General features: G+C 49.2%; 9 protein-coding genes across 9 annotated transcripts; 5 read left to right on the top strand and 4 right to left on the bottom strand.

Moving 5' to 3' along the window:
- Positions 1-39: 39 nt before the first annotated feature.
- J7337_000878 (uncharacterized protein) lies at positions 40-1,251 on the top strand (the record flags this gene model as incomplete). Its single annotated transcript, XM_044818625.1, has 2 exons — positions 40-309; positions 391-1,251. The coding sequence occupies 2 exons, from the start codon at positions 40-42 to the stop codon at positions 1,249-1,251; spliced, it is 1,131 nt and encodes a 376-aa protein (XP_044686327.1).
- Positions 1,252-1,562: 311 nt separating this feature from the next.
- J7337_000877 (uncharacterized protein) lies at positions 1,563-2,434 on the bottom strand (the record flags this gene model as incomplete). The annotated part of the gene is made up of 2 exons (XM_044818624.1): positions 1,563-2,152; positions 2,206-2,434. 2 exons carry the CDS (start codon positions 2,432-2,434, stop codon positions 1,563-1,565), a joined length of 819 nt encoding a protein of 272 aa, XP_044686326.1.
- Positions 2,435-3,844: 1,410 nt separating this feature from the next.
- J7337_000876 (uncharacterized protein) lies at positions 3,845-6,805 on the top strand (the record flags this gene model as incomplete). The annotated part of the gene is made up of 1 exon (XM_044818623.1): positions 3,845-6,805. The coding sequence occupies one exon, from the start codon at positions 3,845-3,847 to the stop codon at positions 6,803-6,805; it is 2,961 nt and encodes a 986-aa protein (XP_044686325.1).
- A 553-nt stretch (positions 6,806-7,358) lies between these two features.
- Positions 7,359-8,078, bottom strand: J7337_000875 (uncharacterized protein; the record flags this gene model as incomplete). The annotated part of the gene is made up of 3 exons (XM_044818622.1): positions 7,359-7,564; positions 7,621-7,828; positions 7,881-8,078. 3 exons carry the CDS (start codon positions 8,076-8,078, stop codon positions 7,359-7,361), a joined length of 612 nt encoding a protein of 203 aa, XP_044686324.1.
- A 1,682-nt stretch (positions 8,079-9,760) lies between these two features.
- Positions 9,761-10,560, top strand: J7337_000874 (uncharacterized protein; the record flags this gene model as incomplete). The annotated part of the gene is made up of 4 exons (XM_044818621.1): positions 9,761-9,908; positions 9,980-10,224; positions 10,320-10,385; positions 10,468-10,560. 4 exons carry the CDS (start codon positions 9,761-9,763, stop codon positions 10,558-10,560), a joined length of 552 nt encoding a protein of 183 aa, XP_044686323.1.
- Positions 10,561-11,604: 1,044 nt separating this feature from the next.
- Positions 11,605-13,974, bottom strand: HSP78 (chaperone ATPase hsp78; the record flags this gene model as incomplete). The annotated part of the gene is made up of 1 exon (XM_044818620.1): positions 11,605-13,974. One exon carries the CDS (start codon positions 13,972-13,974, stop codon positions 11,605-11,607), a length of 2,370 nt encoding a protein of 789 aa, XP_044686322.1.
- Positions 13,975-14,669: 695 nt separating this feature from the next.
- On the top strand, positions 14,670-15,651 carry J7337_000872 (uncharacterized protein; the record flags this gene model as incomplete). Its single annotated transcript, XM_044818619.1, has 2 exons — positions 14,670-14,783; positions 15,100-15,651. 2 exons carry the CDS (start codon positions 14,670-14,672, stop codon positions 15,649-15,651), a joined length of 666 nt encoding a protein of 221 aa, XP_044686321.1.
- Positions 15,652-16,179: 528 nt separating this feature from the next.
- J7337_000871 (uncharacterized protein) lies at positions 16,180-18,738 on the bottom strand (the record flags this gene model as incomplete). Its single annotated transcript, XM_044818618.1, has 7 exons — positions 16,180-16,448; positions 16,496-16,960; positions 17,050-17,228; positions 17,287-17,314; positions 17,373-17,510; positions 17,629-18,500; positions 18,614-18,738. The coding sequence occupies 7 exons, from the start codon at positions 18,736-18,738 to the stop codon at positions 16,180-16,182; spliced, it is 2,076 nt and encodes a 691-aa protein (XP_044686320.1).
- A 4,359-nt stretch (positions 18,739-23,097) lies between these two features.
- On the top strand, positions 23,098-23,845 carry J7337_000870 (uncharacterized protein; the record flags this gene model as incomplete). Its single annotated transcript, XM_044818617.1, has 2 exons — positions 23,098-23,325; positions 23,402-23,845. The coding sequence occupies 2 exons, from the start codon at positions 23,098-23,100 to the stop codon at positions 23,843-23,845; spliced, it is 672 nt and encodes a 223-aa protein (XP_044686319.1).
- Between the last annotated feature and the right edge of the window lie 640 nt (positions 23,846-24,485).

Genomic DNA, 24,485 nt, shown 5'->3' with positions numbered 1-24,485 from the left:
AGCCCCCCTAACGTGCTTGGACGGTCTGGTATTATCACGATGGACGACTCATTTCCTACGGACCCTCGTGAATTCGACAGCGATAATCGCATATCATTTTCCAAGCTTGACCAAAAGTTCATTGCAGTCCACGATGACGGCAACGAGTACGAGTTTGACGCCGATTCCCAGCGATGGGTGCTTGCAGATGAGAATCCATTGGAACCGCCAACGGCTGGCGCATTCAATGACTTGGCAGAATCTGTACCGCATGATACTGTAGAAGGTGGAGCAAAAAAACGCAAGAATGAATCGAACCATGGTTCCGAAGTACGTCCAAACATCGCTTCACTTTCGAAACTGTCTCCATGCGTGTTTACCGAAAGGTTGTTGAAGCTAACTATTGAGTAGACTCCCGAACCCAGTAAACCTTCACGAAACAAGAAGCAAAAGGCACCTCAACAGCCTAAACAGAATACGGCCATCTATGTCACAGGTTTACCTGCTGATGCAACGGTTGAGGAAGTCCACGATCTTTTCTCTCGAAAGGGCGGTGTTATCGCAGAGGAAATTGACAGTGGAGCACCACGGATTAAACTATACACCGACTCAGAGGGCAACTTCAAGGGCGACGCCCTGATTGTCTTCTTCAAACCTCAGAGCGTAGAGATGGCCATTATGCTTCTCGATGATACAGACTTCAGAATCACTCCCAGTGGCACACGTGAAGGACGGATACGCGTTCAGGCCGCAGACTCGAGTTACAAGAAAGTTAAATACGACCAGGCAGGTGGTGCAGGTGGGGAAGGAGGAAATGTCACAACTGAACGTAAACCACAGAACAAGGATCGCGACAGGCAAAAGATCATCAAGAAGACTCAGAAACTCGACGCAAAGCTGGCAGACTGGGATGACGACATGCCCTACCCGGGCCAGCCGGAGACAGCGACCAAGTGGGACAAGCTTGTGATTCTTCGGCATATGTTTACGCTGGAAGAGCTTGAGGAGGACCCTGCTGCCCTGCTGGAGATCAAGGAGGACATCCGGGAAGAATGTGCTAAGCTGGGTACAGTGACAAATGTTGTCCTTTTCGACCAAGAACCAGAAGGCATAGTCTCAGTCAAGTTCAAAGATGCGGACTCAGCTCGTGCTTGTATCGACCTCATGCATGGACGAAGTTTCGATGGTCGAACAGTGCAAGCGTTCCTAGCGACAGGAAAAGAGAAGTTCAAGCAATCGAAGGACGATACGTACCAGGGAGACTCAAATTAGAAGGTCTACGTCCGCTGTTGACATTGGAAGAAGATTATATTGCGTTGTAAGATACCCATTAACTCTGATACTAGAATCCACATCCATGGCAATGATTCATTCTCACGATATGAGCGATTTCCCCCTTCGCATCCATATGCCAAGCTCAATGTAGGCCTACATGGGTTTTGGACAGATCCCCATTTCGAGTTCTTCGGCGACAGTGTACCATATAGCAGCTTCTATAATATTGCAGATGACCTGCAGCTCTTCGTCGTCTAATGAAAGTCTTGTCAGCCCATTATTTACGGTCGCAGCTTCTGGCCAATTGCCTAGAAGCAAGCCTTACCTCGTGGTGCATAAATCATGACAAAGTCTGGGGAGACGGGGCTCTTGAGGAACCGACTTCTCCAGGCAAGTGGATGCCTCTGACCCCAGCCTTTTTCTAACACCTCCCTGATATCATCCGGGTGTAAACACATATGCATGGAGTGATCTGAGTCATGAACATGGCAGATCTCGCCCTGGCAATTCGTTTGTACTGGGTGCCTGGCAAACAGTGCCAACCCATGCTTTTCTATGCACGACTTCTCGGTGCCAAACTTTTTTGGGCTTCTATTCGCCAACTTGGCCATGGACCAACGGAGAGCTCTGTAGCATGCTCGGGATCCATGCTGATCAAGTTGTCTTTGGGGTGCTATGCCAGCAACAACGGGTCGAGGACCTGCGCGGTATGGGAGACGCTGGCGTCGGAGAATACCTGATGTTGGGAGACGCATAGGGTCAGGCTCTGGGGCCGCAAACGGGTCGCTGAGAGCCCAAAGACGGAACCATGATATACGCAAGTAGCCGCTGAAAGTGGAGGGTGTGCCACCAGGGCCAAGGTTGAGGAAATTCTGGTAGTCGTTGTTGACGAGCAGAACTATTTGTTAGTCAGTCATATACCATAGGAACCCCTTGCTATATATACTATACCTATCGGGAACGAAGCAATAAGTAGCTCGGCGTGATACGGATCAAGGAAGTGAATAAGCAGGACTAAGATAATGGACGACAAGAAGATGGTTTTTCCATCAAGAGTTACGGAAACGGGCTGCTGGCGAAGAGCATAGGAGATCTTGAGGTGTTCCAATTCAGCTTCGCCTTGGAGATCGGGAGGGGGAGAAGACAAGGTCTCGGCTGAAGCGATTGCAATTGACGACATCTTGAGATAGGAGGGCAGAGTAGTCTCTTTCTTTCAAGATGAAGAGGGCTTGTTTGGGACAAATTGGCGACCACAATGTCGCTATGTGGTTGGAGAGCGGGGTGTTGGAAAGCCGTGCAAGTGTGATGTGATATTGATGAGAGCTGTATTTCAACTTAAGGTATGAAACGATTTACAACGGTCAACCTCTTCCTAGTAATATCGGAGAGTGAACCACTGCAGTATTTAAGTAAATTGCCCGAGGCAAGAGCCGAGTCTTACAGGGCAAGGTCAAGTCCAGAATCGGAGACGGTGAAAGAAGCGACAAGAGGGGATCGTCATATGATGCTCAGCCAGCGTCGCAACCAACCAACCCAACCCCGACGTTCCGGCAGGCGTGTTGGCAGCCACCATAGCCAGCTGCAAAACAAGCCTTGGATTTGACCGATCTGTTTGGTTAAGACGGTAGTGAATTGATATGCGCTGCAGCCGTCGGCGGGGCATGACGTTGGATTGAAGCTACACATTCTTATGGCTTTGGAAGTTCCGACAAATAGGGCAACATCATGTCACTAGCGAGCGGCGCATTGTATCTCAATGAGAAAGGCTAAGATGGCATAGGATTATTTGATTGAGTGTTCTGTGAAACTTGACTGTGTCTGACTATGAGATCGCCGAAGCTACCCTGGACAAAGCGCTATGATGGTGGTCAGAATAATATCTTCGCGCTATCTAAACGCCAGGCGACCAGGTTTTCAAGCAGTTGAATGACATTGTACGAGAAAGAAGGAGAGCAACTCGGCCGTTTCCTTTCTCATCTCAATCCTTATCCTTGATTCGGAACGCAAGCTAAGGCACAGCCAGTTTGCACTCATCAGCACAACCACACGAGCATTGGGAAGCATGCAGGACGAACCTCTATCAAAAAACCCTAGGAAACTCAATCCATGGAAGGCCTCATATCCATGCATCCTAACAGTCTTTGGCTCGTCAGCGGCTATTTGATTGTCATCCATGCTTGGCGGTACAAGCCGTATCTCAAGCTGACGTTGCAGCTAAGCCCAAGCTGAGCGTTGCTCAGCAACAGCGGGATCCGTAACAAAACAGACCAGCGAATGACGGAGCTCCCATCATGAGTCAATCACAGCTAAGAGCGGTCTAAGGTGCAGCGAGACAACAACTTTTCCCCAACTCTCTATACTTTATATGCCGATTTTTTATTTTTGTAATACTCAGGAACACATATGATTTAAGCAACTTGCTATTTTAAGCATCAGCAAGTCACTATAACTTTGACAATTGAGTATCACAAAGTGCTGAGAAATTGTTCCATCTGTTCGAGAAGGTCAGTAACCTCTGGTTAGTTCTGAAACCTAAGATTCCTCCCTCAATCGCTAACATTCCTTCTCAGAGATATATAATAGTCCCATTATGGGATTGCTGCCAAATCCACTGCGGCCGCGCGAGCCTCAGCTCCCACTATATCAAAAAGTCAACTCTCCAACGAAGGAGCGATATTCTGACGACGACTATTCAACCGAAGATGAAGATGACTACGAAGATGAGCCATATTCCCCCGAGAGCTCTTCAGCTGGCTCTTCAAGACATACGTCTGGGTCTGCGAGCAGTGGGCTTTTGATGTTGCCCAGTCACCAGAAGAAACCTCTCCCTCTTAGACGAAGGATTGCCAAAGTGTACCCCTACCGTATGCCCAACAAGGTCACTCGCTACTTATTTTGCACTGTAATCACATTCATTATCGTTATGGTTTTGAGTCTTGTACGAGCCAGCCAAGTTGAGAACTGGAAAGTTGCCAACGGTAAGGTTGATAACCGCCCACCGCCGCCACCACCTGCTTGGGAGAAGTTCCCCTTCTTGGAAAGATACTATGGTGGTCTCAAGAGCCTGGTCAATGTTGAAGAGCTGAAGCCGGAATGGCCTCATGTAAAGGATGAACCTGAGATGCTAAGTGAAGGCAACGCCTGGAGCAAGCAAAACGAAATTAAGAGCGACAAGGATACCGACGAGACCGACAGGGCTGCTACCGAAGAAATTGAAGCCCAGGCTCAAGGCGCGAATCCTACCAAGAAGGAAGCAAGGGACGAAGTTGAGACCGAGACAAAAGGTGGTGTAGTGGAAGGAAAGAAGGACAAGCACCAGGATGATTCCAAGGCCAACAAGAAGAAGCTCCCTAAAAGCAACGACTGGAGCGATTATGCGAACCGAAACGAGGAGACTGGAAGCAAAGAATGTTTCCTGGATGCTGACGGCACAATACGGGTTCCCCAGCTCCGATACTATAATGGTCGCCCCCAAGGATTCCCTGAGCATGCCATCGGGTCCTACGAAACCCTGAACCTGCCCGAGAGCATATGTTTCGACCGTTATGGCCGCTATGGCCCCTACGGGTTTGGTTATTCCTCAAGAAATGGCGGTCTCAGCGTGGGTGAACATGGACAAAAGGAAGGGTCGGATGCTGTCTGGGAGAAGACTCCTCGCGTGGACTATCGACAGATTGACTGGGCTGATGTCCAGCGCCGTTGCTTCAAGGCTAACCAGGCTCGTTTCAAGGAACTCCCCTCCAAAATCCAGGCTCCTCATGGTTTCTTTGCGCACGAACCTAAGCCTAAGCCACTTCCAACTTCAACTTTGGAGCGCCGCGGTGTTGAGGAGGATAAGCCCAAGACTGACAAAGAAACCACTGCCCCCCAAGTTGAGACATCAAAACCAAAAACTACTCAACAATCCAAGTCCAAGGCATCACAGGCCGCATACTCAAAGGTTGAGCCTACAGAGGCGACCGTGTCTCAAACACGTGAGTCAAAGTCTCAGGGATCAGGAGCAGAAAAGTCGCAGTCTGCAAAGCCCCATGAGACCGAGCCTAAGGATAGCGGGGATGACGAGAAAAGCCAGGAAGAAAAGCCAGGGAATCCCAATAATGAGTTGCCCAAGGCTGCCGAGAGCAGGATATCACGAACTGCTGTTGTTGTGCGGTGCTGGGACGAGTACAACTGGCGCGAAGATGATATTGCCAACCTCCGATCTCTCATTACTGAGCTCGCTGTGACATCTGGTGGCCGCTATGATATCCATCTCCTAGTTCAGGTCAAGAATGAAGCTGCTCATCCGGTGTGGGCGGACGAAAGAATCTACCAAGAGCGCATTGAGGAGGCCATCCCTGAAGAGTTCAGAGGCTTGGTTACGCTGTGGTCCGAGACACAGATGCTCGCTCTTTACCAAGGTATCTACGACCACTTCACTCGTGGTCCTGATCTCCCAGTTCACGGCGTGTACCGCGGTCTGTCCATGGCCATGCAGTACTTTGCCCATAAGCATCCTGAATACGACTACTTCTGGCAATGGGAAATGGATGTGCGCTACACAGGTCACTATTACGATCTCTTTACTAAACTTGAGAGCTGGTCCAAATCGCAACCTCGCAAGGGCCTCTGGGAGCGCAACTCTCGCTTCTATTTCCCCAGTATTCACGGCAGCTGGGAAGACTTCTCACAAATGGCTCGGGTCCAGAGTCAGATGGGTGTCGTAGGCGCCGACAATGTCTGGAAGGGAGTTCCTGGTCTTGAGGGCAAGTCCCCTGACTCTGACACCAAAGGCCACCGCACTGTATGGGGACCCCTTCGTCCTAAGGATGATGATGACTGGTTTGAGCCTGGCAACGATCCTGTTGCTCCTACCTCTTACGAGAAGGATCACTACAAATGGGGCGTTGGAGAAGAGGCCGATTACATCGCGCTTAGCCCGATCTTTAACCCTGATGGTACGACTTGGGGTCTCAAGGGGGACATCACAGGCTACAACCGATCCGAGGGACTCCCTCCCCGCCGGGCCAACATCATCACCACTTCGCGTATGTCGCGGCGACTGCTGACAACTATGCACAAAATGACGGCTTTCAAGAAACAATTCGCTTTCCCTGAGATGTGGCCTGCCACCGTCGCTCTGCAGCATGGCTACAAGGCCGTCGCGGTTCCCCATCCTGTATATGTTGATCGCAACTGGCCCACAGCGTACATGGCACAGGTTTACAATAACGGCCGTGATGGCGCAAGTGGAGGCTCTCGAACCAGCATTTTTGGTGATCGCGAACACAACATGCACGGCCTTTCGTGGTTCTACAATTCGGGCTTTGCACCAAATATGTATCGCCGCTGGCTAGGTCTTCGAGTGAACAATGACGGCGGCGAGGAGTTTGAAGGTACAGAGGATAAGAGCAAAAAAGGTAAGGGAGTCGGCAACATGCGTGGTGGCGAGGGCAGAATGTGTCTGCCTCCTATGCTGCTTCACCCCGTCAAGGATGTCGAGCTGCCTGTTGAAGCCCCTGAGGCTGACGTTGAGGCGGGTAAAGCCCCCGAGTCTGATCCCGGAGCCTGAATGGTCTCATTATCTTTTTGCATGGAATGGCTTTGACAGTCAAAACAAGGCGCTGGTTTTGCTTTTATGAGGGTTTCTTACGGGTCATATCGTGTCATGTCAGTGATGAAATACGCCAACGAGATGAATGACTCTGATTCGAGCTACAAGGCATTGTAGTACACAAGACATGTTTTCCAGGATAATTGGTCATAGATTTACGCGGGTTGAATAATGAATCTGAAATTTAAGACTGTGTGCATATATCGAAGATGATTTGTAAAATAACATGAAAGCAGCCACGTAGACTTCCTGGGGCCCTGCCTTGATCCAGATGCAAGCGACATAGGCTCTTGTCCACGTAAAATGTTATATTACACAATCTCCATATTATCATATTTGCCCAAAATTGGAATTGCTCTTTTGTATGATTGTTTCATCCTCCCGGAAATGCTCCCAATAGAATGCCGCGCCAATCCGTTCTTCACACTTGCGGTTCATCAAGCAAACGACATTTCCAAGTATTTTAGTGAGTTGGTCTTTTATCATGCCGTCATGCACTCAAGTCTACTCCTTAAACCACCCGCTTGACCTCAAAGAAACGTCGCAGCCACCAGACCTGGAAAAGAGATTCACCAATGACAACTCCAATGACGAACATGTTCCACCACTTGACTCGGCTGTTGGTGCTCTCGGCGGTGTTTCGGTGGGTGCGCTCACGCATCACGATGTATTCTTGTTCGTCCTTGACCTGGGCAAGAAGATCGGACAGCTTCCGAACTGCAGAATGTTGTAAGCTAACTTGGTCATTCCCAGACGATAGAATGCTCATTTACCTTCACGGTCGAGGGGGTCGGCAGGCATTTCATGCTCGCTCACGTAGACGATTCCGTGGACGTTGAAGGAGACTTCTTTGGTGTTGGCGCCCCAGTTCTCGTTTCCGAAGCAGTATATGTATTTGCCATCATGCTTAGCTGTGAATGAATAATCGCCGTTGGAGATACTTTTCTCGTTTGTCTCGTATTGACCAGCAGGGTTGGTGATCTAGTTATAAGTTAATATCCCGATTGTTTGCCCGCCTCCCAAAGTCACGTACCCAGAAGTCAATGTCAAGGTTGCCTGCGCTGCCGAATTCGCGATCGCCAACCTGGAAAGTGACAGTCATAGTGTCGTCCTTGTGTAGGGACTCGTGGAAGCATTCACGGCCATGAGCAGGCAGGACGATGTTGTGAGCAGTGACGGCTGAGAAGACAGCAGCGGCCACGAGGGCCTTAGCCGCAGAGACGAAGTACATTGTCGGATATGTATAGATCCGATCGATCGCTATAACTTCAAAGGAGTGTCGTGGGTGTTTGCGATGCTAGAGTGCTCTGACCGTGAGCATTGAATCCCGTGTTAGAGCTAATGACCGGTGTCCACTAAGTCAAGTATGGAGTTTGGATCTCGACGAATTGACACCTTTTCGCAGCTAATTGGAGGAGCTGCGGGTTGCTCCTGTTGCGGCTCTTGTCTGGACAGCCACGGTTTTGCCGAGCTCATATGTATTCTGAGTTCCTGCCAGCTTGCACCTTGACTTTCTTGCCAAAATTCACAAGCCAATCCCACATCCCCAAGCCGAAAGGGGGGAAGTGGGCGGGCGGAGTCTTGCTGTGGCTTGATCAAGCAAGGGCTTGTGGAGTAGAGATTACTGTCCTTTGGTTTGTCGTTTATCTGTCCTTGCGACTTCAAAAAGGGATGAGATGGATCATGGCGGGACCAATTGCGCGGCGTTAAATTCGTGTGATCTGGCGTTGAGAAGCAATTTTGGAGACGACATACATTCCCACGTAGCACTACAGCACCCGGAAGTCTCAATTAGAAATATGCGAATGGCAAGTCTTGACACGAAACTGACACAACAAGTGTCGCCATTCACAAACTTCTCTTATCAAAGTCCCTGAATCACCTAGAAGCGAGTACCCGTGATCAAGGCGACCTCATGTGGCGGTGCAATTGCGTTTGCCCCTCAACCCTCCCTGTCTGTCCCCTGAGTCTCTGAGAATGTTGTCGAAAAATAGGCCTTGGCTCCAGTATTTCCTAGCGATCAACCAGTAATTTCCCCTCTAACGGCATGCTCACCAGCCCGGCCCCAGTAACAAACAGCCCGAGGCCAGAAAAAATAAAGACCCTAGCAGCTGGAGCCCAAAAAGAGAGCGATAATGTCTCTCACCCCTCCCCGAGTGATTGTCTTCTCACACCGACAAGTCAAACCACACGACAGCGCCCACCCCCAATCCATCCATATCCATCCATCCATCGCCGCTCGTCGTTTTTTCTGCACCACCACTCCAAGGACCGCCCCACGATCCAGTAAGTTCAGCGTCTTCCTGTCTCTTGCCCGAGTCTGTCTAGATTCCGCTGTTTGCTGCTTGTATATTCCCGATCCTCCTCTTGATGGTCTCTTCAAGAAACTCCCGTCTCACGTTGTCGCCGCCCGATCACCAAATTCGCCGTCATGCTATTACCCCGTTGATCTGCCTCGTGACGGCTCTGAATCAACTATCGACGTATAGCATAGCATAGCTGGTCATAACGGGTGATGGCGGCAGCCTGGAACGGGGGTGCTTACAAGCTTGAAGGACTATCCAGGACTCCCGATGATGGTGATGACGGAGTTGCGTTGTTGGATGTGCTCTTGGCCGTTGCCTCGATCATTCCCTTAGGTGTCCTTTCGCGATACTCCATAAAGCCATCCCGCCTCCACCATCACCAAAACATCCAACCTCCTGCTCCTCCCTTGGCTAGACGTCTCCCATATATTGTCTCAGCCTGTCTGTGGCCTTTGTCTCTTCCCTCTTTATCTCATCCCCCTTTTACACCTCGCCACGTCGTCTTCTTTCAACATCTTTCCACAGCATCGCTGACCTTGCGCCTTCGCCTTTAGGACTTCTTTTTCTACACCTAGACACACAGGCCTCGAAGCCGTAAACCGCAATCATGGGTCTCGCTTTCTCAAAGCTCTTCGACCGACTGTGGGGGAAGAAGGAGATGCGAATTCTGATGGTTGGTCTTGATGCCGCTGGTAAAACCACCATCCTCTACAAGCTTAAGCTTGGCGAGATTGTCACCACCATCCCCACTATCGGTATGAGACGTCCTCGAACCTGACAAACCCTTCATGCCGCTGACAAATGGATTCCTTTCGCATCTTATTAGGCTTCAATGTCGAGACTGTAGAGTACAAGAACATTCAATTCACTGTGTGGGATGTCGGTGGTCAGGACAAGATTCGTCCTCTGTGGAGACACTACTTCCAGAACACTCAGGGTATCATCTTCGTCGTTGACTCCAACGATCGCGATCGTATTGTTGAGGCACGAGAGGAGCTCCAGCGCATGCTCAACGAGGACGAGCTTCGCGATGCTATCCTGCTTGTTTTCGCCAACAAGCAGGATCTTCCCGTACGTCACGACCCCGCCTGGAGACTTTCTCACAAACCTCCCCCCCAATCTGTCATTTGCCCGCGTTACCATGCACTTACTTACGCTACTATTAGAACGCCATGAACGCCGCCGAGATCACAGACAAGCTTGGTCTCCACAGCCTGCGACAACGCGCCTGGGTAAGTAAAGGGCAATCAATATGAGGCCCCAGATGGTGTCTCTTTGTCCACATGCTGACCTTTTGCTTTCTTTTACCAATAGTACATCCAGTCCACCTGTGCCACCTCCGGTGACGGTCTCTATGAGGGTCTTGAGTGGCTCGCCAACACCCTCCGAAAGGCGGGTCACCAGTAGAAAGATGACGAGAGGTCTCTCCATAAAAACTCGCTTTTTCTCTCCTGCTCTGCCATATACTCTCAAATGGCTCTTTGTCTCGACTCGAGGTTTCGGTTGTAATTTGCAAAGTTATCGGTCAACCAATCGAAGATAAATCCTTGAACCAAAGTCACGTCTATTCACGTTTTCTGTTTAAGCAACCTCTTTTAACGCTTCCTTCCTCTCTCAATGGTGCTTCACTGTGAGTCTTCTGGTCAACAACATCTGCTTGCCATCGCTAGCGTCAGCTCGCTTCCTGAGGACTACAGAACGTGCTTTCTCTTTTTTTCTTCTTGGAGGAAAAGTCGGGTGATGATGGGAGGCGTCTTATGGGGATCCCCGGGATATTTGTACAGTCGTCAATCGGGTGTTGTTTGCTCTTTGAAAAGAATGCATCCTCGCTGATTTTACAATACTCTCGCAAACCGTGGCGCACTGGTATATCTATCGTTTGTTAATTTCTTTCTTTCCCATGTCACTTACCTTGGAGAACATGACCATGATGAGCAACTCAAGTAACGAGGGTTATAAACGAGGCATGAATTAGGCCACCGCAAGTTGGGGCTGTTGTAGAGATTCTATATGTTTTATTCCAAACCTTTAGTGAAACCACAAGCTTGGTTGATGTGAGTGACACACGGTCTCCAGTCTTTTGGCTAAGAGGAATAGAGGTTTTTGTTTAGAATGTTGGCTTTAATCTTGAACGGAAGACAATTTAGAAGGCCAGACGTAACTGGAACGGACCTATAACAAGTCGTCTCGACGATCGCAAAATTCTGCATTGCATCAAAGGCTTGACCCACAATGTTCCAAACAGAATCAACTCTACCAGTAGTATGAAATATGACATCCTTAAGTGCGGTTTGAGATGGGTTGATCTCAATTGAGTGGTTATGCATTATTTGGTGTTTAGCTACATTCTACAATGCTTATACGCTTCTGTTAATACAAACTGTCCGAATTAGACATGAAATACATTAAGTCATTAAAAGAATCCTGGGTAGTCCTTCGTAATCAGGTCATTCAAGCATCCTCAGAATTGACGATGATATCCAAGCCCTCCTTGTCATCACGAATCTTAACCTCAGCGGTCTCACCCATCTTCAGCTGCCCTTTGATGATCTGGTCAGCGAGGCCGTTGCCAATCTCGTTGGTAATGAGTCGATTCAGGGGGCGAGCACCGAACTTGGGGTCGTAACCACGTTCCGCAAGCCAGTCTCTGACATTATCGGGAACGGAAAGAATAATGCGGCGGTCGTCAAGACGCTGCTGGAGCTCCTTCAGGCGAATGTCGACAATATCACGGATGGCGCTGCGGGCGAGACGCTTGAAGACAATGAAAGAGTCGATTCGGTTAAGGAATTCGGGTGGGTAAGCCGAGGCGACAACATCCATGACAGCCTTGCGGACTGATGGGTCGATCTCGCCATCGGGTGTCTCGCTGTAAGGGTGAAGGTGGTTTTGGCCAACAAGTATATCAGCGCCCAAGTTCGACGTCAGAACGATTATGGTGTTCTTGAAATCAACCTTGTGGCCTTGGGCATCGGTGAGGTAGCCCTCATCAAGGACCTGAAGGAGGAGGGCGGAGATATCGCGGTGTGCCTTTTCAAACTCGTCAAAGAGTAGCACAGCATAGGGCTTACGGCGGACAGCTTCGGTCAGTTGACCAGCGTCCTCATAGCCGACGTAACCGGACGGTGCACCAATAAGTCGAGAAATGGTGTGTTTTTCTTGGAATTCTGACATGTCAAAGCGAACAACAGCAGATTCGGTCGAGAACAGAAAACCCGCCAATTTCTTGCACAGCTCTGTCTTACCCACACCAGTAGGGCCCAGGAAGAAGAAGGAAGCCAGTGGCTTGTTCTCGCCACTCAAGCCAGCTCGTTGGAGACGGACGGCATTGGAAACTGCCTTGATGGCTTCATCTTGGCCCTTGACTGCTTCGCGGAGGGAATCTTCCATATGGACCAATTTCTCTATGTGTCCGGAAGTCAGCTTCGAAACAGGGATGCCTGTGATGCGGGAGACGACATTGGCGATATCGTCGGGGCTGACAGAGTCGTGGATCAGAGTATCGCTGGGCTTTGCTTCCTTAGCCTCTCCTTCCTTGGGCAACTTCTTCTCGAGGTTGGGAATAACACCAAACCTGAGCTCAGAGGCACGGCCGAAGTTCCCTTCTCTCTGTGCCTGCTCAAGCTCAAACTTAGCTTTATCCAGGTCTTCTTGGACCTTCTTGACTGATTCGATCTCAGCGCGCTCCTTCTCCCAGCGCGCATTGAGCTCAGATATTTCCTCGTTGAGCTTCTTGAGGTCACTTTCAAGTTTCTCACGCCTCTCCTTACTCGCGATATCTGACTCCTTCCTCAAACTCTCAAGTTCAATCTGGATGGTCATGATCTTGTGATCAAGGCGCATTATATCTTCGGGCTTTGACTCATGCTGCAGTTTGAGATGACTGGCTGCTTCATCCATGAGGTCAATAGCCTTGTCTGGTAGAAATCGATCGGTGATGTAGCGGTTGGATAATGTGGCAGCAGCAACCAAAGCGCCATCTGTAATGCGGACACCATGGTGAACTTCGTATTTGTCTTTGATACCTCGGAGAATACTGATAGTATCCTCCACAGAGGGCTCGCTAACAATGATAGGTTGGAATCGTCGAGCCAGCGCAACGTCCTTCTCGATTTGACGGTATTCGTTGAGAGTTGTTGCACCACAGCATTGAAGTTCGCCACGGGCCAAAGCAGGCTTCAGGAGATTTGAGGCATCAATCGAGCCTTCAGCCTTCCCAAGTCCGAGGAGTGTGTGCAATTCATCAATAAAAAGGATAACTTCTCCATGAGCTTGTTCCACTTCTGTCAAGACCTTCTTTAACCTCTCTTCAAAATCTCCTCTGAACTTAGCGCCGGCAATGAGAGAGCCAAGATCAAGGCTGATGACCCTCTTGTTCTTGATGCTCTCAGGAACGTCACCTCGGACAATACGGAGGGCAAGACCCTCAAGAATTGCTGTCTTTCCAGTACCCGCGTTACCGATCAGGACAGGATTATTCTTGGTTCGCCTTGACAAGATTTGAATGGTTCGCTGAATCTCTGCATCTCTTCCAATAACTGGATCCAGCTTTCCATCCTTGGCTCGGGCAGTCAAGTCGATACCAAATTGTTCCAGAGCAGGCTTCTCCTCTTCACCACCCATGTTCATCCGGTGAGTGCCACCAGGAGGGTGTGGACGGCCATTGGCATATGACCTGATAGCAAGACTTGGAATCAATCGTAGAGAAGTTGGTCTCAAAGGTTGGGTAGCTAGCACCCGTGTAAGTGGTTGGACGGGTCGGGTCCGGGCACTAGCAGCAATGCGCTGCGTTGATGCAATTATTTGCTTGCGTGCTTGCATGTTATGCACTGTGGTAGAGGACATGTAAAGAAAGGCTAAAGGGAAAAAAACGAGAGCAAGATCGTGGATTTCTTCGGCATGCAGGAGACCTTTTATTATCTACGACAAGAAACTCGGCTACACGCTTCAAGGCGAATGGAGCATATTCTCGCAAGTTCGATCATCCGTCATTGAGAGACGCTAGAGCTGATAAGATAAAGTAGAGCCAGCTTGTATCCGATAATCATGTGACTGATCTCGCAAGACAGGAAACTTACGTGATGGCCCAGCGCATATGCTGTCACCTACGACGCGGCTTGTTAATAAGAAGCAAGGTAAGGAGGCCAGGAACAAGTTTATCTGCAAACGCAAATCTTCTGGCATGTTCCTTTTCTTCAGTCTTCTACCATTCAGACGTAAATTTATCATGTGATGCTTGTACATTGTTGGTCTTGAACAACTTCTAACTAAAAGGCTTCAGGTATTTCGTTATTGAGTGGCACGCTAGAAAATTTTGGCAACAACCTGCCCTAAGAAGCTCTGCCACGTGACTCTTTCAGTGGGGAATTTGGCCCGGCTTTGATTGGGCAGTTCGCCACACTTTCTAGGCTTCGCCCACAAAGACAATTTACATTTTGGGCCTACACCACCTCAACACCACCGACTTCACTTCCTCTTTTCACCCAACCCCAAGTCAACCAGCCAGGAGAGTCACAATGTCGGCGAAGCCCACGAGCAAGACATTCGGAAAGTCGACCCGAGAGGTTCCTGCCTCTTCGGAGAAGGCTAAGAAGTGGTACCCCGCTGACGACGATGCCGAGAACAAGAAGGTAAGTCTTTTGGTGATGATTGCGATGCACTTGCAACCAGTTGCGTTGTGTTTTGGAGTGCGCGGTTTGGATATGGGAACCGAGGAGTTGAGAGAATGAGTTTGGTCCCTGGCAATCCGACTGCCATCGCAACAAGAACATACTTTGAACGACGAAAGACTTCGAATTCCAATGCCATATATATCGAACGCACAGATCTGCAAAGCCTGCGACAAAATACCGATTGACGACTGCACTTCCTTTCCATATAGCAACTGACTGCCTGAGCAATCTTCAGCATAACCGAGTGCCAGCCTGCTAACAGCTGAAACCACAGGTCCGCAAGGCTGTCCGATCTTGGGCCCCTCGCAAGTCCCTTCAGCCCGGTACTGTCCTCATCCTCCTCGCTGGCCGCTTCCGTGGCAAGCGCGTCATTCTCCTGAAGTCCCTCGACCAGGGTGTCCTCCTCGTCACCGGCCCCTTCAAGATCAACGGTGTTCCTCTGCGACGAGTTAACTCCCGATACGTCATCGCTACCTCCTACAAGGTCGACATCTCCGGTCTCGACGAGAAGAAGATTGAGGAGGTCTCCCAGCCCAAGTACTTCACTGCTGAGAAGGCCAAGGAGAAGGCTGGTGAGGAGGCTTTCTTCAAGCAGGGAGAGAAGCCCCAGGTACGATACAACAAGCCCAGAACAGAACTCGCAAAGTATCACGTCACTGACAGCTCTTTACAGAAGAAGGAGGTCAACAGCAGCCGTGCCGCCGACCAGAAGGCCATCGACAAGGCTCTGATTGCCAACATCAAGAAGGTTGACATGCTGGCTTCTTACCTCTCCAGCTCTTTCAGCTTGAGGAAGGGTGACAAGCCCCACGAGATGGCCTGGTAAATGTGCAATCTTGTGCCGGGGTGATGGGAGTACCGGGGTTGCGACACAACGGGTTGTAGAACGGCAAGGGTCTCCGAAATGGGCTGGTTTGGCCAATTGCATTTGGAAGTCGACGGCATCGGTCCTATTTTGGCGTCTGTAATCAGGTTTTACAGTCAAAAAAACAAACGAGCATACAAAATTCTAGAGGCTTCCGGTCAGAGGCCGATGATGATGAACTTCACTCGGACATCCCATCTCCTAAGTGATAAAAACAACTGGTGTGAGCTAAGAGTTCTCAGATCTGATATAGTCAAAAAGGACATTGATTTATGAATGATCAACATGATTTCAAATTTTCTGTGCGTTCATCGGTCTGCGGGTGTGTCGATCCTCTCCGGGTGGGCAAAGGATGACTGAGATGAGGATTCATAACATCAATATGAGTTCTATCTAATCTCTTTACTTATCCTCAAATTGCCATCCCAGTAACGCAGCCATGATGTTGCTTGTTTTTTGTTTTTTGTTTTTGTTGTTTTTGTTGTTTTTTTACAAGTCGCGCTCCACCCAGCTCTCAATCATGCCATTCAATGAAGCTTCGTAGTGCTTGATCGAAACCTTTCCAGATGCCTCATCCAAAGATGTATTGGCCTGGACGAAGACCTTGCGAGGCTGCTTGTTCTTGAGAACAATGTCACGGACCTTCTTGCCCCAGAATTCAGTGTCAACCGTTGTCATGTGCACGTAAAAGTCAGTACCAGTCTTGACATCAGCGGTCGATTTGTAAATGTGCAGCTTCTGGAGATATTTGGCGACAGCTGGTGAATTTATTAGCTCATGTCCAGTCGTCGGAGATAAATCTTACCATCTCGGCCAGCTGTAAGGATCTTGGAGCGGTCCAACTTGATGGTCAAATCGGAAAGATCATCCTGTTTGTAATCAAGCTTGCAGAAATCGTCCTCGGCCTCAAGGAAGCACTTGAGGATGGAGAAGCGAGCTTGGCTATGAGCCTGGCCCCATTTCTGGCTCTTAGGGTCCCACATCTCAAGGGAAGCAAGTCCAGCTCGGGCCATGGACAGGTAGGAGGCGAAAAGCACATCACCAGCTTCTCCATTGATATCCTCGGAACCATCACCAAATCCGAAAATCTTGAGAACGGGGAACTCGCAGCTCAGGTGCATGGCAACAAGCTCAGCACGGCACTCCTCATACGAGGCCGCAATGCTACCAAAGACAGAACCCCAAGTCTGTCCGGGCTTGTACCAGGTTGTGATAGGCTTGTTATCCACAGGACTGACGGGAGGGTTCTCCTTGTCAAAGTTGTAGGTGCCTGGGGATGTCTCTTGGAGAAGTTTACCGCAACCATGGCCTAACGAATATGAGCAGCAGAATCAAGAGACTCGAGGTAGTGTTACATACCAGTAAGCTCGTGGAGGCCAACTTGGACTTCAAAGGAAGCGTCTCGCTGCTTCTTGTAGACCTCAAGATCTTCGTCTCGAATGAAAGGAATCTTCTCATCAGGGGCCTTGGCACTGAGAACATTCCCGAGTGACACATTCTTAAAACCCTCGGTCTGGCGGATATCGTCATAGTTGGGGCTACGAACATGTCAGCAATCCACTTTCCGCTTGACATCGATTTGTTTCGGGAACCTACATGTTGATACCAGCAGGAATACCAGAACCTAGACCCGATGTTAGCATGTGTGGATTTGATGAATTCAGCATCACTAGGTCACTAACCAGCAAAGGTGAGAACCTCGAGGGATGTGAAGTCGGGAGACAGGAATTTGTCCTTCTCGAACTCCGAGCCCCAGGGCAACAGCGGAATGAGCTTGGGGGCGTTCTTCACGAGCTCTCCAAATGCGCGAGTTCGCTCAACTGGGCAACGGTCAGTGACTGGTCAAGTATCTGGCTTGTATAAATCTCACGGTTGACCACTATATAAAAAGTCAGTACTTAGTTTCTCGTCTGGGGTGTATGGTGATAAGAAGCTTACTAGAGGCAAAGCCTTCCCACTCTCCGCGAATACCAGCAGGGTCTCGATAGGTCTCGATGAAGCCAATGTTAGACTCAACCATAGGACCCTTGTCCTTGATCCAGTATCTTTGACTATCCTTGAAGGCCTCCAGTGAGCCGGACTCAAAGGACTTGCTGTAAGCCTCGTGCATCTTCTTCTGGGTATCGTTCTCGGCATTCTCGGCAGCACCGTTGATGAAAGCTGTGATGTTCTTCATCTCCTCAGCATAGTCACCGTAGACCAGCTTGATTGTCTTGCTCTTGAGAGGTCCGTCATCCACGGCAAACTCGGTCTGCTTGCCAATATCACCTCCTTCACTGGGGATTTCCTTGACAGCCGACGCGATCAGTATCTCGTAGTTACCCTCTGAGGTCTTGCGAAGTCGGTTGTTCTCGGGCAAAAGACCCTTGGATTCCATCCAGTCAGAAACAGCCTTGATTTCGTCCTTTGTAATGTGCGAAGATTCAGGGTAGTAAGTAGTCATGTGCCCGTCGTCGGGATAGCCAAGGTGCATCATGGCGGGGTTACTAGAGCTGAAGATGCCTCCCTTTGTCGCCTCGTAAAACTTGTTGGCCTCGGGTGAGGTGGAAGCGAGAGCAGCCACAGTCTTCTCCGAGCACCGGGGAATGAACTTGGAGTCACCGAAGCTCTTATAGTTGCCATTGTTGCCAAGAAACATAGCAGCGTACTCGAGGAACCGGGTAAGCTCATCCTCTTGGACGCCAGCCTTCTTTGCTAGGGCAGTCCAATCGCCGTTGGTAGACTTGTGGAGAGTCAAGATCAAGTCAAATATTGGCTCAGACTCGGGGGAGATCTGTCGAAGGACAATCCTGGTACCAGCAAAAGCAGCTCTATAATTGTATGTCAACATAAGCCACACGACCCCTCTCTCATAAGCATTGTTGCCCCTCATTCCAATTTGATCGAGCTTCACAACTTATACACAATCGGTAATAAAACTTACTTGCTGACAAAGTGAGCGTAACGCTTCTGCTTGTCATTCAGTGCATCGAAGTGCTTCTCAATCTCGAGCCTAACCACCGAGGGGGGCTTGTCGGCGAGGTAGTGGACCAGCTCGTTTGGGTTCATGACGATGGCAGAGGTCGAAAATTTGTGAAGGCTCTGGTGGTTGAAAGACTTCGTAAGGCGAGGAATGGGTCGTCGCGTCAGGGTAGTTAACTTCAAGGCCGCTGTTCTTGGTGAAGGTAGTCTCTGAAGTATAAGAGACGGTGAGTTGGGAAAAGGCATGCCCGTGGCTGTGACTGACGTTTTTAGGTCACGTCGGCCAATGAATCTTTGTTAATCTGGGGACAAACACAGCTTCCTAAACGTGTCAAGGCGGCAAACAGAAAGCCCAAAGCTTATTGCCTATAGCAGCTAGTAAGGCGGCGGTGCACAAAGCCCCATCGTAAAAGCCAATGAGGGTTCTGCAACGAATTGGATATTTTTGTTTCATGATGTTGGATAAATTTGAAAGCTTACAGTTGAATTGACCATACGGAGTAGTTACCACTGAGAAACGAAGTGTTGTTTCACTGCACGGTTCTACGCAGCAGTTGCTCTCCAATGCCGCCATCCTGTTGCCAACACGTCGTATCCCCTAGGGTCATGTCAGCCTTGACTTAGCTACAGTTCTGTCTGTCACAGGTGCTAAAGCTTCAATCACACATAAATATCGTGTACTGATGAACGGCTGATGGTAAACCCCGCAAGAACTCGTGGTTGGCACCTTATCCCCTATGGTTGCCATGCTGGATATCGAAATTCATCCACAAATTGGAACCAGCGAGAAACCGTGGAATGTTCTGAGGTCTAGGGTAAGCACTTATTGATACGCTGCTTGGCAACGTGCTGGTAATTTATGAACCCTAGCCTTTCTAACATTGATATGTTTAAAATTGAAAGGCATTGCCCTCATTGCGTAGTGCTTTTCGGGATGTGGACGCCAGTCACTTCTTTCGACCACATATGATGATCAGTTCCTCTCAAACAATGCAGGATAGTTGCCGACACATACTTGTATGGAGAAAGATAAAGCGAACCGAACCGAAGTGTCAAACCGAGGAGCCTTTAGTTCTACCACCCCTGGCCACTACAGACGGGTGGGCTTTACCCTAACTGTGATTTTATGCGGTATCTCCCTCAGATGTCTAATGCCGTGAAAGGCTCCATTGACATTGGATCTAAAGACACAGTGCTTTCCGAAACCCGAATCAATTGCATACACTTTTGGTAGCAATACTACTACATAATAGGTGGGAGAGACAGGACAAATACTCGTGTAAAGAAAACCTCACTGACTGTCTATCATGTCTGGTCTAACTATTGCAGAGATACGGAACGGATTGGAGGACACAACACAGTTGCGCATGCACTAATGAATGTCCCGATTTGTACTCCGTACGGTCAGCAAATCCGGGGTGCTTCCAAGAAAGGGCCAATAAAATATCATGGCCATCAAACAGTTGCACAATACCAAAATTATTCGAGAATTTAAGCACTCAGCTATTTTAAGCGGTGTGGCGTTGCAGGGTCGCAACTCGGCAGAGGATTGAGATGTGAAGCTAGGCCAAGCCTCATCCTGCAAGCAAGCGTTAGTACGGTCAACTACGGAGTATGTACATCAGCCGGCGTTGTCAACCGAGCCAAGCCTTCGGAATCTAGCAAACCAGCTAGGCGGGACACCAGGGTTGGGGTGACATGGATGGCTGTCTAAGACAATTGTAACTCTAGCCGGGGAAGCTCTTGTGATTCCCCCGAATTGGACGATGCTAATGTGATTCCTGGAGCAAACAACTGATGTGTGACTGATCTGATTGCCAATGTTTGCCGGCGGAAATGTGGAAGGATTGATCATGCCGAGTTCCCATTCGTGCTTCCATATCTGCTGATCGATGTGAGCATTCGCATGTATCCTCCGTTTTGCTCATTGGGCGATATGATCCCTCTATGTTTAGCATAGCGTTCCTATACTCGAGCGGAAGGACGTTTCGTATTTTGTCATTTTGTTCGTGACCGAATGCTCTGTGCTTTGAATTGTCGTTCACCAGCTGACCTTCTACCCCCACGCTATTACTCCACACTCAACGCTACTGGGTTTCTCTCCTTGTGCCTTTTCCGTTCCCCTTTGCCCTGTCCTGTTTTGGGTAAATCTCTCCCGAGCTGTGACTTGTGATTGGATCACGAGTCGAGGTCTTGAAAAGTGATACTCAGCTGAAAGAAAGCATACCCGTGCAGGAATTCCTATGTAGTTGGAAGAAAGGCTATGATTCGATTTTGGTCTGGATCTTGAATTCAAATCGAGGGCCCTGCCTGGGCTGCTCGTTAGTGGGTGAGGTGAGCAACCAAATATCTATCAATACCTGTAAAGCTAGGTAGGCCTAGGGTGCCTAAACCAGCGTTTATGGGTAGCATGAATGACAACCGCGCGATCGGTTTAGTGACCTCGGTCAAATACGCTTGGAATAATAGGAGCCGTTAGGTAAACCACCCCAGATGTAAGAACACTCCTGGCGTTGAACCACAGTACCAAAATCAACTGGTCTACCTATCTATGGGCGTACTATGTAAGTATTCGGAACTTATCTAGGTCTTTTTGTGGTTTTGGATGAAGATCTCGAGTTTTTCTCGCCTCCCTTGAACTACTCAGAAAAGAGGACGCTAAAAGTATGATATAGTGGGAATGTTAAAAATGAGGCTCTCGACGGGCGAGTGCTATCAACGAACAATGACATGGGAGGGTGTCCAATTTTCCGACCGGGAAAGTCGGACCAGCACATCGGTACACCCGATCACCAGCCAAGTTTTAACCCTTCCCTTATTATCGGTCACTGGAATTCGCTTTAGATCTACCATGAAACCATTTGCCAAGTTCGGCTCATATTGGATCAGGCGGATAAGTGTTTGAGACTGATCCCCAGCAACACTCGGCTTTTGCCGGATTCCTCAGCTTGCTCAACGTTGTTATCGGATTCGAAATAAACAGAGCCAGACAAATAGAACCCACGACATAGATGATTATATGTAGACCAACTAACAGGTGACGCTGCATGTCGTTATATCGGGGGTCGTGCGAGCTGGCACACGTTCGGTTCGGCGGCCAGAGTTTCCAGAATTACCCAACTGCGGAAACTCCGCGCAAGATTTTCCCCGGGGAGCATGATAGATTCGCCCCTGTTCTGCTATTCAAACTTCTATCCGGGTAATGTGAAGCTGATGATTTGCACTCCATGAATGAAGCGTTGCATAGCGCCAAATGAAATACACAGTCTAACTAAGTGAAAATTCGCTGGAGCTATGGTCTTGTAAACTGAACTGGAACACGAAAAGGAACGTGCAGTGAGCTCGTGACCTCACAAGCCATGCACATATGAACGGGAGAGTGACAGGGGCTGATTCTGGGTAATGTGAGTTGGATGGAATTTGGGGTCCAAGGAACCATCATCATGTCCCACAGGGAGCGTCATAGGCCAGATCCTCACCAATCTTTTACCCTTTCCCCTGATAGTCTCAGATTGCATCTCGAAATTTTTGATCCACCATGATATATCCACTGCCATGTTGTTACTCTCCAACACACAGCTACGTAGATACATAGCACAAATGAGTGAGATCCATTGTGACTGGACAGCCTAATAAGGTAGTCAAGAGAGAAAGGTGCATGGTAGTTAGCCGTACAGTAGATTCTGATGACCTTTTTCCGACCTCAACCAATTGGTCCAGAGCCCTAGTCACCCCCAGACGGCATGCTGCCACCGGGCTCCAAAGCCTGGCCTAGGTTGCGGAGTTGGATCCCTTCCAGCGGGTGACAGTCACCCCCGGGCCCATTTCACTACACCCTGGCCCCCCCCTAAGGGAGCAAGAAAACACCGGGCCCTAAAGTAGAGTGTCAAAATAAACCCAGTAAAAGCCCCCTAAACTTAGGTTAGAATTACCTTAATATTTCTATCTATTAGGGTTGAGGTCCTGAGTTTTCTTTCCTTCCCGAGCCCCCACGCCACCTGTGGAAGCAAATGTAGGTCGGGCTGTGCGAAATAGTGGATGTTGGAAGTTTCGTGCCTGCCCCGGGCTTCTCTCCGTGCCCTTTTCCTTGAGCCTGAATTAGGTACATCAGCTATGACTTGTACCGTCATCAACCTTATATAGATCCCTCTGGCCCCCGTGTCTCTCGGTCAAACTGCTCTACTGATTTGCAATTCTTGGCTTTTTCCTGTTCACATCTTGATTTACTCAATCGATTCATAGACATTTGACCGTCCCGTTACTACGTCATTATCATTGTCATTCCCATTCATCGTTGCCAGTCTCACCTCGCTCGACCTTCAGTTATACACCAAGCGACAGGCGTCATTAGAGACTTGTTTAACATTGTAAATATTCCTGAAAGATTGGCTTTGTTGGCTCTCTTCATTACTTGATACGAAAATGCTTTCCTACGAACCCACACCAATGTCAATCAAGACTCCCACAAAACCAACTACCATTGCTTTGCCGCCCACCACTTCGTCACCAATGACGGTAGCGTCCCCATCCATCAACTCTGCCACCATCAATGGCCACAAAGCCCAGGGACAACAACACATCTGGCTGGTTACGGGCCCTGCCGGCTGTGGAAAGACAACAGTCGCTGGTTATTTGGCTCAATCATTAGGCCTGCCTTATATTGAGGGTGATTCGGTATGTAGAACTTTTGCAGAATGCCCCACGTTATGAAAATGCCCCAGCGTTACCACTAACACGGTTTTCTCATTAGTTCCACCCTCCCGCCAATATTGATAAGATGCGAAATGGTATTCCCTTAACTGACGCCGATCGATGGGATTGGCTCACAGCTTTACGGGAAGAATCCATCAAGAGACTGAATTCCGGATCCAATGGAGTGGTCCTTACTTGCTCGGCTCTCAAGCGCAAGTATCGCGATGTCATCCGCGTTGCTGGATACTACGATCACCGCATTCAGATCCACTTCGTTTTCCTTGACGCTTCTGAGGAGCTTCTTCTCGCCCGTGTCGCCCAACGACAAAACCATTACATGGGCGCCAATATGGTCCATAGCCAATTTGAGACCCTTGAGCGACCTCTGGCCGATGAAAAGGATGTTATCACCATCGACGTCAGCCGACCCATAGAAGAGGTGGAGCGTGAAGCCCTCAGCAACGTGTTGGAAACAATCACCAAATCTCAAGACAAGCCATGAGCGCTAGACAGCGTTGGAAAACAATGTTTGGTACGCTTTATATCCATTTGGTACATATTTACCGGCTTCAGCGTATACTGCCGACCCGCCATACACAGTCATTTTGGACAATTTTAGGCGAGGCCTTATTATCAAGCAGGGAGTCACAGTGTTATGGTTATATATGCATTCAGGATTTCGGAGTTCAAAGATTTAAAAGGCGTTCGGAACCAAGAGTCTTGTCATTGCCCAGTACCAATGAACTCGGACAGCTCTCCGATGAGGCGCGACCAGGGAAAAGAGACTAGCTAGCTTGGTGCAGTCCCCCGCAAAGTGTCAGAGTTGCAGTCAGTGTACCGCATGAGCACAACTGGGGCTGCTTGCTTATCACTTATGTACACGGATAGGCTAAAAAGAAGGGAAGGAAAGATACTCCCTCATCCCCAGGGTTCTGTTTACGCTGCGCGCATGAGGTGGGAGCCAAATTTGAGCGAGATATGAAGCCAGCTTGGAGGATTGCGATATTATCTACTCCATGTCAGAAGATACATGATCTGCTTCACTTGTTAGGGCAGAAATATACACAAATGTTTTTGCACTACAAACCCATTAGTACTATGCGATGTCTGCCGTCCGTTTGCTACGAGCCTAGGAGGTTTCC

Source organism: Fusarium musae, chromosome 1 (genome assembly GCF_019915245.1).
Source record: "Fusarium musae strain F31 chromosome 1, whole genome shotgun sequence".
Taxonomy (NCBI): Eukaryota; Fungi; Ascomycota; class Sordariomycetes; order Hypocreales; family Nectriaceae; genus Fusarium; species Fusarium musae.
The sequence above is the reverse complement of the archived record's forward strand: the minus strand, read 5'-3'. Positions and strand labels throughout refer to the sequence as shown.